The following is a 13,922-nucleotide window of genomic DNA, read 5'->3' on the forward strand; positions in this document are numbered from 1 at the left end:
TCTAAATATCCAGTAACACAGAAAGGGCTAAATAAATCATGATGCATATATGACAGATGATAATATGCATTTTTAAGTCATATTTTCCAAGTGCTTTTGATGTCAGGAAAATAAAATGTTCATGACAGAATCTAAAACTATATATGCAGTATGATCCCAGTTATATTAAAATGTCCAGGGAAAAACATGAATGAAAAGAATATACTAAAACGTTTATAAAAGTTATTTCTGAGTGATAGCATAAGTACTTTTCATTTTTCTTTTTATAGCTCTCTTTCCAAATTTTCTATAAAGATTTTCCATTTTCTTTTAAATCTGAAAAAAAAAAAAGCTGTTAAATTTAAATATAAAATGTTATATCAGACAGCTGCATCGCCACTATTTATTACAGCTGGGCTCCCTCCCAGTAGAAATTCGTTCTTGTTTATCCTAAATTCTCTGAGACCCCAGATCCAGTTGAAGACACATCAGTGAAGCTCTTAGCAGAGCAGAAAGAAGAAAGGCAGATGCTCACTGGGAATCCCTGACACGAGCTTCAGGGGCCTCAGGACACGCACAGCCCGCAGGGTCCTCAGATCCACGTGTGTGTTGAAATGGGTTCCCGCAGTAGCCAGGATGCTGCAATGGAGAAACAGAAGGGTCAAGATTACCACAGTCTGGCTTTCCCCTTTCATTCATATACGGGGAAGCTGGGCTGAAGCAGGAGCTGTCTGGAAAGCACACAGAGTTGATGCCAGCTGCATGTGGGTGCACCCGAACCTGGGTGAATCACCAGTGGTACTAAGTAGAATTAAATTTAGCCTTCTGGGTTTCACTTGGCAAGGAAAGAAAACTAATCATCACGCTGGAATCATAATTCCAAATCATGAGCGAATACAAGGTCCCCAGCATCTGGTTCCATCCCTGCTCCCTAACCTTGTTCCTGACTCTCCTTTGACCCTTGCCAACTTCCTTTTTCCCTTTCCAAACTACCAAGGTCCTCATTTTTTTTTTTTTATTTCAAAATTTTCTTAGATTTGTCTCGTTTCTCTGGATTAACTTCAGTAAAGGAGTAACTCGTTCTTCTTCACCTTGACACTTAGAATTTCTACCAAACACACCAATTTTATAATTAGGGAATAACTTTACTCATCCTCACACAGTACTTTTGTAATTGTCCAAAGCCACTGCGTGACTTGGATTGAGTTCCTTTGCTTTCATTTTTTCACCTTTTACAGCCATATTCAGAAACAAACACACACACAAAAATACATAACATTCCTATCAGATTATGTACACCAAGTACCTAGTCTTCAAGAGAAAATTTATTTCATATAATCCCATAAGACTGCAGGTACTTTAGAGAGACAAAGACATTTAAGTATTTATGAAAGACACAGTAGAAGGTTAAGAGTCAAAAGAACTGGGTTTAAGTCTTAAATCATTCACTTGAGAACTGGGTGACCTGAGGAAAATTGCTCAATCTTTGCAAGCCTCACTTTCCTCATCTACAAAATAGGGGAGTACCGTGGCCTAATGATAAAAATAAAGCTACATGATCTTGAAAATTAAGAGTGTTCCATAAACTACAATGTGTAAAATAAATATTTCGTCTAACACAAATATTAATACTATTGGTTTTGCAACAATAGTTAATTTTATTCTTCCTTCTGTAGGGTAGCACTTTTCTTTTTCTCTTTCATAACCTGTACAGGACAATCTCAGCTATCTGGAACCACTGTGGAATGAGTCATTAAGAAAGCGGAGTTTCAAAGGGTGGCAAAAATGATTTTTGTTTAATTATTTTTAGTGAAAACCTCTCTTAAGGGCTTGAAATAAGCACTAAAGAAGACAACTGAAGTCCCATCAATAGTTGAGGTGCTTTCAATATTTGAAAGAAAACCGTAGGGAAGGTTTATGCTGTGTGGCTCTCGAAAACAGATTTAGAGTCAATAGGTATAAATAACACAGATCAAGAAATATACTATCATAAGCAACAACTCTGAAACAAGTATGGCTGGCCAACAATAAAGTGGACTGCACTGTATGGTAGTACACTTCCCTATATTTAACATATTCAAGCACAGATGGGAAAACCATCTACTAGGAAGTAAAGAGGGTTCCTACATTGGGTTGAAGATTAATTTAGATGACCTCTAAAGATTTCTTTCAACTTTGCTGTTGCTAATTGCTGTCGAGTTGGCTCTGACTCACGGCATCCCCATGTACAACAGAAAGAAACACTGCTTGGACCTGTACCATCTTCACAATCGTTGGTGTGCTCAAGTCAACTGTCACGGCCACTGTGTATTTTGAGTGACTTCTCACCTAGGGAGCTCGTCATCCAGCACTATATCAGACAATATTCTGTTACAATGCATAGGATTTTCATTGGCTAATTTCAGAAGTTGATCACCAGCCCTTCCTTCTTAGATTGTCTTAGTCTGGAAACTCCACTGCAACCTGTTGACCATGAGTGACCCTACTGGTGTTTGAAACACTGGTGGACTAGCCCTTAGCATCACAGCAACACACAAGCCACCACAGTACAACAAACTGACAGATGGGTGCCAAAATTCTATGTTAATACTACCTCAAAATAAGAAACAGAAAGAAAGCCTACTATCATAAAGAATTACAGGAGTTAGGCACACTTTGCACATCTCCATTTTTCCCAGCCTAAACCTCAATACCCTCATGTAAACAGGGAGGACTTAGGGGAGCAGGGGTTCCCCACACTGCTTTTAATCCTACCTTCCCAAGCAAAATGAGAAATCATTCTAATAAGTAAAGAAAAACTAATAAGAAGATATCACAAGGAGAAACATGGAAAACAGGACTGAAAGAAATGGAAAAAACTAAGAAGCAAGGAGAGAGAAAAACTTCAAGGATGAGTGCAATGATAGAGAACTGCAGGAAAATGGGACCTTTGTTCCACTAACGCATCTAACAGAGGCAGGGTGCACTGCACCTCAAGCTCGTGTGCTGCCCAACAGGGAAAGTCTCCTTTCTCTCTGGCTCACTCTGTCTTAAAAACACAGTGGGGAAACGTGCCCTGTTCAGAAGCCACAGCTCTGTTTCCTAGGATACCCAGATACACATGAGATGCTCTTTCATACTCTAAAAAGGGCTGCTGCAAATGAAAATTTCCTCCCCAGCCCTGAGCTTAACAAGGTACATTTCAGAACATGGAGGTAGGGGCAGAAAAACAAAATTAAAAGGCAAGAAGGCACCAGTGTAGTGAGAGAGAAGAAATGGCAGAGGGAAAGGAGAATGAGATGGTAGAGGAGTGAGCAGTAAAAAAAAAACTCAGAGATGAAAGGTGGTGGAGAAGCAAATGTCAGAGAAATAAGGAAGTTCACATTCGAAAGAGAACAAAAGTAAAGCCAACCTGAAAGAGAAAAGCAAAACTGTGGTATTTGTTGCAGGGCCTCACGTCACCAGCCACGATATGTGCTCCAACTCTGTTATCCAAGTGCAGCCTCTGCTGCACCCACCTGCTCCCCAAATCCCACCAAGCCTAACCAAACTGCAGCCAGGGCCATGGTAGCCTGTAGCCCCTGCTCGCCTGGCCCTTGGAATTATCTGTCTTTCCTCCACTGAGGGGGCACTTTCACATTTTCATCTACCATGGCACCTTCCCTGATGACATGTAACAGTGGTGCCCATTAGCTGATGGCCATTAGCCACTGGCTGCTTCCCAATTCCCACTGCTCAAATAATCCTTGAGGGAAAAAAAATTATAATTTGGCTATGGTGTCCACCTGTTAGAATCAGAGGCAATGGAATTCTTATGGGAAAAAAGCTAATTGAGGAAAATTGCTCTATGTTCCCATAAAATTGTTTCTACCTCCATCACTGCCTTTACCACATCTAGAGAAATTCTCATCTGTTTTTACTCATTTGTTTTTCCCAACGAGACGTGGAACACTTCAAATGCAGATACTGTTCTGATCATTTCTGTATTCCCTAAGCCTAGCCCAGTGTCTGGCAGTAATAGGTGCTCAATAAATGCTTCATGGATTGACTGCACTCATGAAATTAATAAATTTACTGAAGCAGAGATCAAATGGGGAGAAATACTACAGAAAACCTAGAAGTAGCTGGGATGCTACTTCACACAAATGTTGGTGCAGAGAGGAGGGTACTGGAAATCTATCCTCAAGCATTTTAAAGTCTGTGAGAATCTTCCAGTATAATCTAAGACTCCTGCTCTCAAAGTAGATCCCTCAGGACAGGATCTGTTCACTCCTCAGTAGGAGAGTCAGAGGAGGGAAAGAGGACATCTCAACATTTGAAGACTTGCTTCCCAGCAGAATCTCAGTATTGAAGTATATACAGCTCAGCAAACTAAGGGCCTCCTATGTAGCAGGCCCTATGCAGGAGGCCAGGGAAAAAGTAAATAGTAGGAAATGGTCTTTGACTCCCAGTCTAGTAGAAGTAGACAGGCATATATATGAGTAAATATCACGCAACGTGAAGAGCGTCATAACAGAGGTGTTTACCAAGTGCTATGAGAATGGAAAAGAAGGCAGTAACAGAGTGCTCACGTATCGGCTAACATTTTCAAGTACGCTATCTCATTACCTGTAAAACCTGTTGCTGTTGAGTCAATTCCGACTCATAGCGACCCTACAGGACAGAGTAGAACTGCCTCATAGAGTTTCCAAGGATCGCCTGGTGGATTCGAACTGCCAACCTTTTGGTTAGCAATAGCACTTAATCACAATGCCACCAGGATTTCTTATCTCACTACATCCTCAAAAATATCCTACTATCACTATTGTCTCCAATTCATAGAAGAAACTGTGGCTCAAAAAAATTAAATTGTTAATAAACGGTAAGACCAGGAATAAAAAGGTAGCTCTGTTCTGATATCAAAGCCAATCCTTTTCCCACCCTGCCATTATGCTGCACAATGGTTTCTCAGTACCAGTCAGCTCCACTGTTGCTTAGTCCAGTATGCTGCTAAGAATACTGACATCACAGTGCTTGGTCCCCAAATGGGCCAGTGAACTCTGTTCTCTTCATTTCATGGCACAAACCGTCAACTCTTACAGACTTGCCGCTGATCACTCACTCCCAGGACAAGCAAGAGAATTACCATGACTCCTTGCACCTCTCCCAATTGCTACAAAAAAAAGCTTAATTGATAGGTGGTACTGCTGTAATATTTGCATATACACGCATGGAGGGACATGCACACCACAAAATCAGAGTGAGGCAAGTGAGGATAACTCCAGTACTGAGTTTACAAACACCTAAGCTCTCCAATGCCCCAAGAGGCATATGCATGAGTTCTTCAGGAGCAGAACCCATGGTTTCCATTTCTTTTGTGACCATAAGCATAGAGCCAATGAAGAGCCCTGTACACACAGTGATGCTTAATTATTACTTCACCCACTAAGCAGAGGACAGGGGGAGAGCAAACACAAACCCATGACCACCACCAGCATAGATGTAGCATTCTGCACACAGTAAACGTTCACTGTTTCCTGATGAATGACACAGACACCCCTACCTCTAATGCTTTTGCAGTTAATTGTCAGCAGAAAAGAAGAGTCCCTGGGTGGTAAAATAGTTAATGCGCTCGGTTGCTAACCAAAAAGTTGGGAGTCCATTCGAGTTCACCGAGAGGTGCCACAGAAGAAAGATCTGGTGACCCACTCCTGAAAAATCTGCCACCGAAACCCTGTGGAGCACAGTTCTACTCTGACACACGTGGGGTCGCCATGAGCCAGAGGCCACTCCAGGCCAACAGGTTAACAGAGTAGATCAGAAGAAAAGGGACTGATGGGTATGGCCCCCGTTCTCCAAAGTAACAGGTTAACAGAGTAAATCAGAAGAAAAGGGACTGACGGGTATGGCCCCAGCTCTCCAAAGTCATGGCCACCACTACCGTGGCACAGCAGAGCAGAAGACAGACGTGATGCCCTGGACAATCACAACCAAACCGCCTCTCCCTAAATCAGTCTCCCAAAGAAGCCATTAACCCTGCACTCCTTTTGACCGTGGGGTCCTGTCTCAGCCTCCTTGTGAATCCAGGTCTGTCTGTTTCCATGGGCATCTTTGACTATATACACGTCCATGGCTGAAATCAATGCTCTGAGGCAACAGGCTTAGGTTTACGGTTGCAGGTAAAATACAGGATGCCCCGTTAAATTTGAATTTCAGATACACAACCAGTATTTTTCAGTATAAGTATGTCCCATGCAATATTTAGCATAAGCTCATACTAAAAAAAATTATTTGTTTTGTATCTGAAATTCAAATTTAACTGGGCGTCCTATATTTTTATTTACTAAATCTAGCAACTCCACATAGGTGGTGATCTGAAATGATCAAATAAAGAACACCTCTCTTAGTCACTGCCCCAGCCCTAAAGAAATGGGCAAATTCTTTTCCAAGTTCCAAAGAGTCCCTGGGTGGTGCAAACAGTTGACACAATCTGCTGCTAACCAAAAGGTTGCAGGTTCAAGTCCACGCAGATGCACCTCAGAAGAAAGGCCAGGTGATCTACTTCTGAAAACTCAGCCATTGGAAACGCTATGGAGCTATGCTCAGTAACTGTTTCTTGAGGAATGCCACAACCCAGCCCTACCTCTAATGTTCTACTCTGACACACATGGGGTGACCATGAGTTGGAATTGACTCGATGCAACTGGTAACTGGTTTCTGAGTTCCAAGCATATAAGCCAGGCATCTGTTAGCATTAGTCCCAGGATTCTCTCCTGAGTTCCAAAGTTCACCTGCTTGCCTCCACCCATATAAATCCACAGAGAGAGCATCATTAGCATTCAAAGGGCAGCTGTTCATTAGCATCTGTGAGAAAAGGCTGATTAACACTAGCAAAGGGTGTTGGGTGTTTAACCAGCCCATAATATTAAGAGACCCTGAGGGGGCAAGAGGGTGAGTTAGGATGTCATTCCCATGGGTGGGCAACATAAATGAGCTGCTGTGTCTGCTTAAAAGCATTCCATAGGTATTTGGTTCCTTCATCTCTTTAATCACTTTACCTCCAGTGAGGCACCAAAGTCTGTCAAATTCTTCCCTTAAATCATCTCTCGGGCTCACTCCTTAATCTCAGGTCTCCCTACTGCCTGGAGTGCCTCTCCTTTGCCTTCTCTCCTCTGCCTAAATAATACAATCCAGGCTTCAAGGCCCAGATGACACCCTACCTCCTCCTTGAGAAACATCTATAACCAAGAGACTTGGACTAGGATTCTGAGAAACTGGTGCACTCTCGAGTCATACTGGCTGGTTTCCAATCCCAGTTCCAACACCTACTAGCTGTCTGCCCTTATGCAACTGACCCAGCCTCTCTAAGCTTCAGTTTTCTTATCTGTAAAATGGGGACAGAGGATTAACATGTGGATTAAAAAAGATAATGCTTGTCAAATTCCTCCCATAGTGCTGATATACCATGTAGGTTTCCTGGTTGTAAGCAATACAAACTGATTTGAGCTATGTTCAATTAAAACAAAGTTTACTGAGAGGATGATACATCAGGGGCTCACAGAATTGAAGGGATACTGGGAGCCCAGGCTGGGAAAATAGGAAAGCAGGAGCCTTGGTGTGATAGGGTAAATAATGTCCCCAAAATACCCAGATCTTAATTCCTAGAAACTGTATGTTATCTGATTCAGCAAAATGAATTATGCATATGTGATTAAGTTAAGGATCTTGAGAAGGGGAGATTATCTTGGATTATCCAGGTGGGCCCTTAATACAAGCACAAGTGTTCTTGTAAGAGGAAAGCAGAGGGAGATTTAACTAGAGAGAAGGCAATGTGATTACTGTAGCAAGATGCTGTGCTGCTGATCCTAAAGATGAAGGAAGAGGGGAGCCAAGGGCCAGGGAATGCAAGGAGTACAGCTCTATGAGAGGAAAACGCAAGGAACTGGATTCGCCCCTTGTCATGGATTGAATTATGTCCCCCAAAAAATGTTTGTCAACTTGGTTGGGCCATGATTCCCAGTATTCTATGGTTGTCCTCCATTTTGTGATTGTAATTTTATGTTAAAAGGATTAGGGTGGGATTATAACACCACCCTTACCCAGGTCACATCTGTGATCCAACGTAAAGGCAGCTTCCCTGGGGTGTGGCCTGCACTACCTTTTATCTCTCAAGAAATGAAAAGGAAAGGGAAGCAAGCAGGGAGTTGGGGACCTCATACCATCAAGAAAGGAACACCAGGAGCAGAGTGCGTCCTTTGGACACAGGATCCCTGTGCCTGAGAGGCTCCTCAACCAGGGGAAGCCTTCCTCCAAAGCCGACGGAGAGAGAAAGCCTTCCCCTGGAGCTGACGCCCTGCATTTGGACTTGTAACCTACTAGACTGTGAGAAAATAAATTTCTCTTTGTTAAAGCCATTGACTTGTGGTATTTGTTACGGCAGAGCTAGATGACTAAGACACCCCTAGAGCCTCTGGAGGGAGCACAGCACTACTGACATCTTGATTTCTGCCCAGCGAAACTGATTTCAGACTTCTGATCTCCAGAACTGTAAGAATAAATGTGTGTTGCTTTAAGCCATCAAGTTTGTGATAATTTGTTACAGCAGCAACAGGAGGCTAATACACATGGCAAAGGTAAGGTGCCAGGAAATCTAGTTCTTAAGCCACTACAGATATTGTTATGGATATAACTACCAACTGTGTAGGTATTATAATGTCACTAGCTTAAGAGTAGAAGTCCTGGGGAAAAAAAGCACATGATTGGCCAAGTTTAAGGTACATGCCCCCTCTGCTCAATAGGGCTGCAGTAGGACAGTCCTCAACCGCTTCCAAGATGAGCAAGACTCCCACCAAGAGCACACAAAATAAAAGATTCTCCCAAAAGGTAGATCAGGGGACAGTAGGAAGAGGAAGTCAGATAAGGGATAGCTTAAAAAAAAAAAAGCTATGGTTACTACAGACTGGTTCATAGAAAATATTTAATAAGTAGATGTTGCAGAGGAAAAAGAGAAAGAACGTAACTGTTTTCTTATCTACAAGGTGAAGTGATCAGACAGAGGGGTCTCTCCGATTCTTTCTGGCTCTAAGGCTCTGTTAGCCAAGCCTGCCCAGATGACACTACACACCTGCAACAAGAATCCCCCTTTCTTTGAACACCCAGAGAACTGCACAACATTATGACCTGATTACATACTGTTCTTACATCATTAGCTAGTCATTTAACGAGAATTAGTCTGACCCCTCAACTCAGATAAAAGCCCGTTTCTCAGTGATGCCCGGCTACCACTACTGACCATTCCGACCAGGGACTCAACAGATGGTCTCAGTTAGAATAGGAGAAAAAAGTAGAACAAAACTTAAATTCCTAAAAGAAATGGCCAGACTTACTGGACTGGGAGAGGCTAGATGAACCTCTGAGACTACCTCTCTGAAATACTCTTTAAAATTGGAACTCAAACCACTCCCAGAGGTCACCTTTCAGCCAATGACAAATTGACCCATAAAATAAATAACATCAGTCATGCATACTGTGCTTCTCAAAACAGTCATCTAGATGAAACCAATGGTTAACATTTACCCTAGACCAAAGATGAGAAAGCTAGGGGAGACAGGGAAGCTAGAATAATGGAAACAGAACAACCAAAATGGAAATAAAAAGAATGCTAATATATTGTGAAGAATGTAACCAATGCCACTGAACAATAGGTGTAGAAATTTTTAAATGATAATTTAATTTCCTGTGTATGCTTTCACCAAAAAACACAATAAAATGTCTTTTAAAAAAGAGCCTATGTATGATGGCATCAGTAATACTAAGTAAATGACAATATTTTAGCAGTACAGATGAATTAAAAAAAAAGCCAGTTCCTTGATGGCAGATACTTTCACATTTTCATCTGCCATGGCACCTTCCCTGATGACATGTAACAGTGGTGCCCAAGAAATGCCCCTGACTCAGTGACAAATGGATGTTAACACATTCCACTGAAGCAGATCAGCTGGACTCTTCCTCAGACTGAGGAAGTTTTAAGCAGATGTGTAAACAATTATGAACTATCAAAAATCTACTGAACTGCAACTAATGTTTTGGTCTCCCTCTCTTTTAAATAAATTACTGAACGTGCAATTTGATTTGAGAATCAATTTCTAAAGACTTCGCTTCATTTTAAGTCTCTACGTATTAGTCAAAAAAACTAACAGAAGCAAAATATATTTGTTGTAGGGAAATGAAGCTGGAAACAGGAAAAGAGATGTCAGGCCCAGCCCAGTTCCCACTATCTACAAACACCTTCCACTCCTCCCCATACCTTGTGCTGGAGCGCTTGATCTCATTCTGGTTTAACTCCAGCCCAGGGCCCAGGGCCCAGTCTATAATCAATTGATATTTATTGAGCATATCCCTGGGTGATGTAGTTTTTGCTCATCTACTAGCCTAAACGTTGGTGGTTCGAACCCACCCAGTGGAACCATGGAAGAAATGCCTGGTAATCTGCTTCTGTAAAGATGACAGCCAAGAAAACCACGTGGAGCAATTCTATTCTGTAACACATGCGGTTGCCATGAGTCAGAATTGACTTCATGGCAACAGATCTGTTTGTTTTATACTATGTAGCAGGCACAGGGGTTACAAAGGAGAGTAAGATGGAGATGGTGGCGGTCCTCAGAAAACTTAAAGAAGGAGGCAGACACTAAATAGATCACAATTATAGTAACTTGAAGGCCAGGGAAGGAAGGCTTTGCTACAGAAATGGCATATAAGCACAAAGGGGGGCATACAAGTAGGTCAGATAAAACAATGTGGGAAGAGCAGCACCCCAGATGCAGGAAACTGCACGTGCAAGAAGACCCAGAGGCGGAAAGGAGACTGGCAGGTTTGAAGAACTAAAAGACGGCTGGTTGTGAGCAGCCATCTAGGATACTCTGCTGGTCTCACTCCTACAGGAGCAAGGAAGAATGAAGAAAACTAAAGACACAAGGGGAAGGTTTGTCCAAAGGGACTAATGGACCACATCTACCACGGCCTCCACCAGACTGAGCCCAGTACAACTAGATGGTGCCCAGCTACCACCACTGACTGCTGTGACAGAGATCACAATAGAGGGTCCCAGGCAGAGCCGGAGAAAAATGCAGAACAAAATTCTAACTCAAAAAGAAAGACCAGGTTGCTGGCGTGACAGAGTCTGGAGAAACCGTGAAGGTATGGCCCCCAGACACTCTTCCAGCTCAGTAGAAATCACTCCTGAGGTTTACCCTTCGGCCAAACAGTGGACAGGCCCATAAAACAAAACAAGACTTAAGGGGCACGCCAGCCTTGGGGCAAGGACTTGAAGGCAGGAGGGGACAGGAAAGGTGATAATAGGGAACCCAAGGTTGAGAAGCGAGAGTGCTGACATGTCGTGGGGTTGTTAACCAATGTCATAAAACAATATGTGTACTAACTGTTTAATGAGAAACTAGTTTGCTCTGTAAACCTTCATCTAAGGTACAATAAAAAAAAAAGAAGAAAAGAAATAAAAGAAGGCTGGTGTGGCTGGAATCGAGTGAGCCAGGGGGAGAGGGACAGTGAAGAGGCTGGAAAGATCAGGAAACGTCCAATAAGGGAAGAATTCAGAGGCTATGTTACTGGATTTGGATCAAGTCTGGTAGTGTTCAAAGAGCTCCAGGCTTAAATTTGGCAATGGAGCATCAGGTTGCCCACACTGCTACTGTGAGATGGAAAGAGTTTTCCTAATTTAACCAATGGTCTCTCACCCCATCCCCAAGCCCCCTCCCCAGGTGGTGGTATAACTGGTTGTTTACCTTGGTCTCTCCACCTGAATTAATCCCACCTCCTAGCCACACTAGTTCCTCCTGGGGCAGACACTGGTGCTGCCTCCCTTACAGCCATCTTCCCTGATAACAGAGGGTGAATCTAGATTATTCTAGGCTCATTCCATCGGCTTGGGTAGTAACTGATTTAGGAATGGGCAGGTAACAGAACTCAGGCCCATGAGTCATAAGTGAAAAGTGATGACCCATGAGCTTAGAACAAAAGTAGAATTATATAAAGCAATGATTTTTAAACCTCTTGAGCCACAGCCTACAGTCAGAAATATGTTTTACGTCATAAGCAGCATGTATACACATAAATAATGTACCTAATGTTTCATAGAACAATACTTATTCTTTCTACTTGTGATGTACTCATATTTTCTTTTCAAGTTTTCCTTTGTTCCTTTTGTTTTATGCTGGTTGCAACCAACTAAATTGATTTCATGACCCTCTCAATGGAGCTGACCCACACTTTGAAGCCCAGGTGCAGAGACCAGCCAATACACACCCTCATTCTCTCTAAGGAGACTGTCCTAAAGACACAAGATGGACCAACACAAATCGTGGCTTTAATCACACAGTGCGGTGACTTGATGTTTTTCCAGAATGATGGAACAGTTTGCCTTGAACAGTTCTGCTGTACTTTTCGAAGAACTGCAGACATAGGCTTCTAGGGAAAACCTTTTTCCCTCCTAAGGTGCCTGAAGTAGCAACATTTTGCCACTCTCCAGAGTGGGCAGTCAATAAGCCCTAATATTTCTTGAGAGGATGGGGAGGAGGGAAGGGTCAACTTGCCCCTTTGCAAAGGAGAGGATCTGTGCCATTTCCAAGAGCGAACACGTGGTTTTGTATTTAACAAAGGTTAGGCAACCATTTCCAGAATGTAAAATGAGGCTCTCAACTAAGTTTCGGAAGAATCTTAGTGGGTATCAAGTAGTCCCAAAGTATGTTGGGGTTTTTTTGTTTGTTTGTTTGTTTTTAGAATATACACAGCAAAATATACATCAATTCAACAATTTCTACATGTACAATTCAGTGACATTGGTTACATTCTTTGAGTTGTGCAACCATTCTCACCCTCCTTTTCTGAGTTGTTCCTCCCCCATTAACATAAACTCACTTCCCCCAAAGGTTCCTTTCCAATCTTTCTAGTTGCTGTTGTCAACCTGATTCCATATAGATAGTTCTTAAAAGAGCAAAATGCTCAAGGCAGACATTTTTTTACTAGTTAAGCTAAACTACTGTTTGGTTTTAAGAATACTTCAGGGGATATTTTTGGTTTATGGTTTAAATACTATCTCAGGGCAATAGTTTCACAGGCTTTTTCAATCTCCATAGCTTCAGAAAGTCTGGAGTCCATGAGAATTTGAAATTCATCTTTCCCTTTTTGATCAGGATTCCTCTACAGATCCCTTGATCAAAATACTCAGTAATGGTAGCCGGGCACGATCCAGTTCTTCTGGTCTCATGGCAAAGGTGGCAGTTGTTCATGGGGGCAGTTAGCCAGATATGCCATATCCTCATTCTATTCCTAGCTCTCCTTCTTCCCCTGTTACTCCAGGCGAATAGAGACCAATTTTGTGCCTTGAATGGCTGCTTGCAAGCTTGTAAGACCCCAGGCACTACGCAACGAACTAGGAGGTAGACAGAAGCACTAAACACATTATTAGGCCAGTTAACTGGGATGTCCCACGAAACCATGACCCTGAACATCCAAATCCCATTTGGTTCCCATGAGGTGTTTGGTTGTACATAAGCAGCCTCAGCAGCTTCTCATGTTCTTTTCGTCATTGTTGTCAATACATCTATCAGGCATTTTTTGCCAATTCAACCTTTTACAGGTCTACAACTTATTGGCAGCAATTACAATAATCAGCTGTGCAACCCTACCCTTAATGAGTACAAACTTTCCATCACCCAAAAAGATGCTTTCTGAAGAGCAGAAAATCACAACTTAAAAATTCTCTCTTTCTCTACCTGAAAGAAAGCCCAATGACCAAATCGTTTTACACCTAGGAGAGGTGGTTTATAGGACAGAGCTTCTCAGCCGCGGCACTACTGACCTTTAAGGCCAGGTAATCGTTCGTTGTAGAGGTTGTCCCATGCACTGTAGGATGTTTCTCAGGCTCTCTGGCTTCAACCCACTAGATGCCAAAAGCAATAGCTCCTGCTTCC

At 42.5% G+C, this 13,922-nt stretch overlaps 1 protein-coding gene across 3 annotated transcripts in view; it reads right to left on the reverse strand.

The window, feature by feature from the left end:
* Positions 1–13,922, reverse strand: part of CACNA1E (calcium voltage-gated channel subunit alpha1 E) — a 359,405-nt gene that overhangs the window by 239,119 nt on the left and 106,364 nt on the right. For all 3 annotated transcript variants that reach the window (XM_064276555.1, XM_064276554.1, XM_064276553.1), the window contains exon 4: positions 515–618. In XM_064276555.1, the coding sequence (XP_064132625.1) occupies positions 515–618 (104 nt within the window). The remainder of the gene's footprint in view (positions 1–514; positions 619–13,922) is intronic.

Source organism: Loxodonta africana, chromosome 25 (genome assembly GCF_030014295.1).
Source record: "Loxodonta africana isolate mLoxAfr1 chromosome 25, mLoxAfr1.hap2, whole genome shotgun sequence".
In the NCBI taxonomy this organism is placed as follows: Eukaryota; Metazoa; Chordata; class Mammalia; order Proboscidea; family Elephantidae; genus Loxodonta; species Loxodonta africana.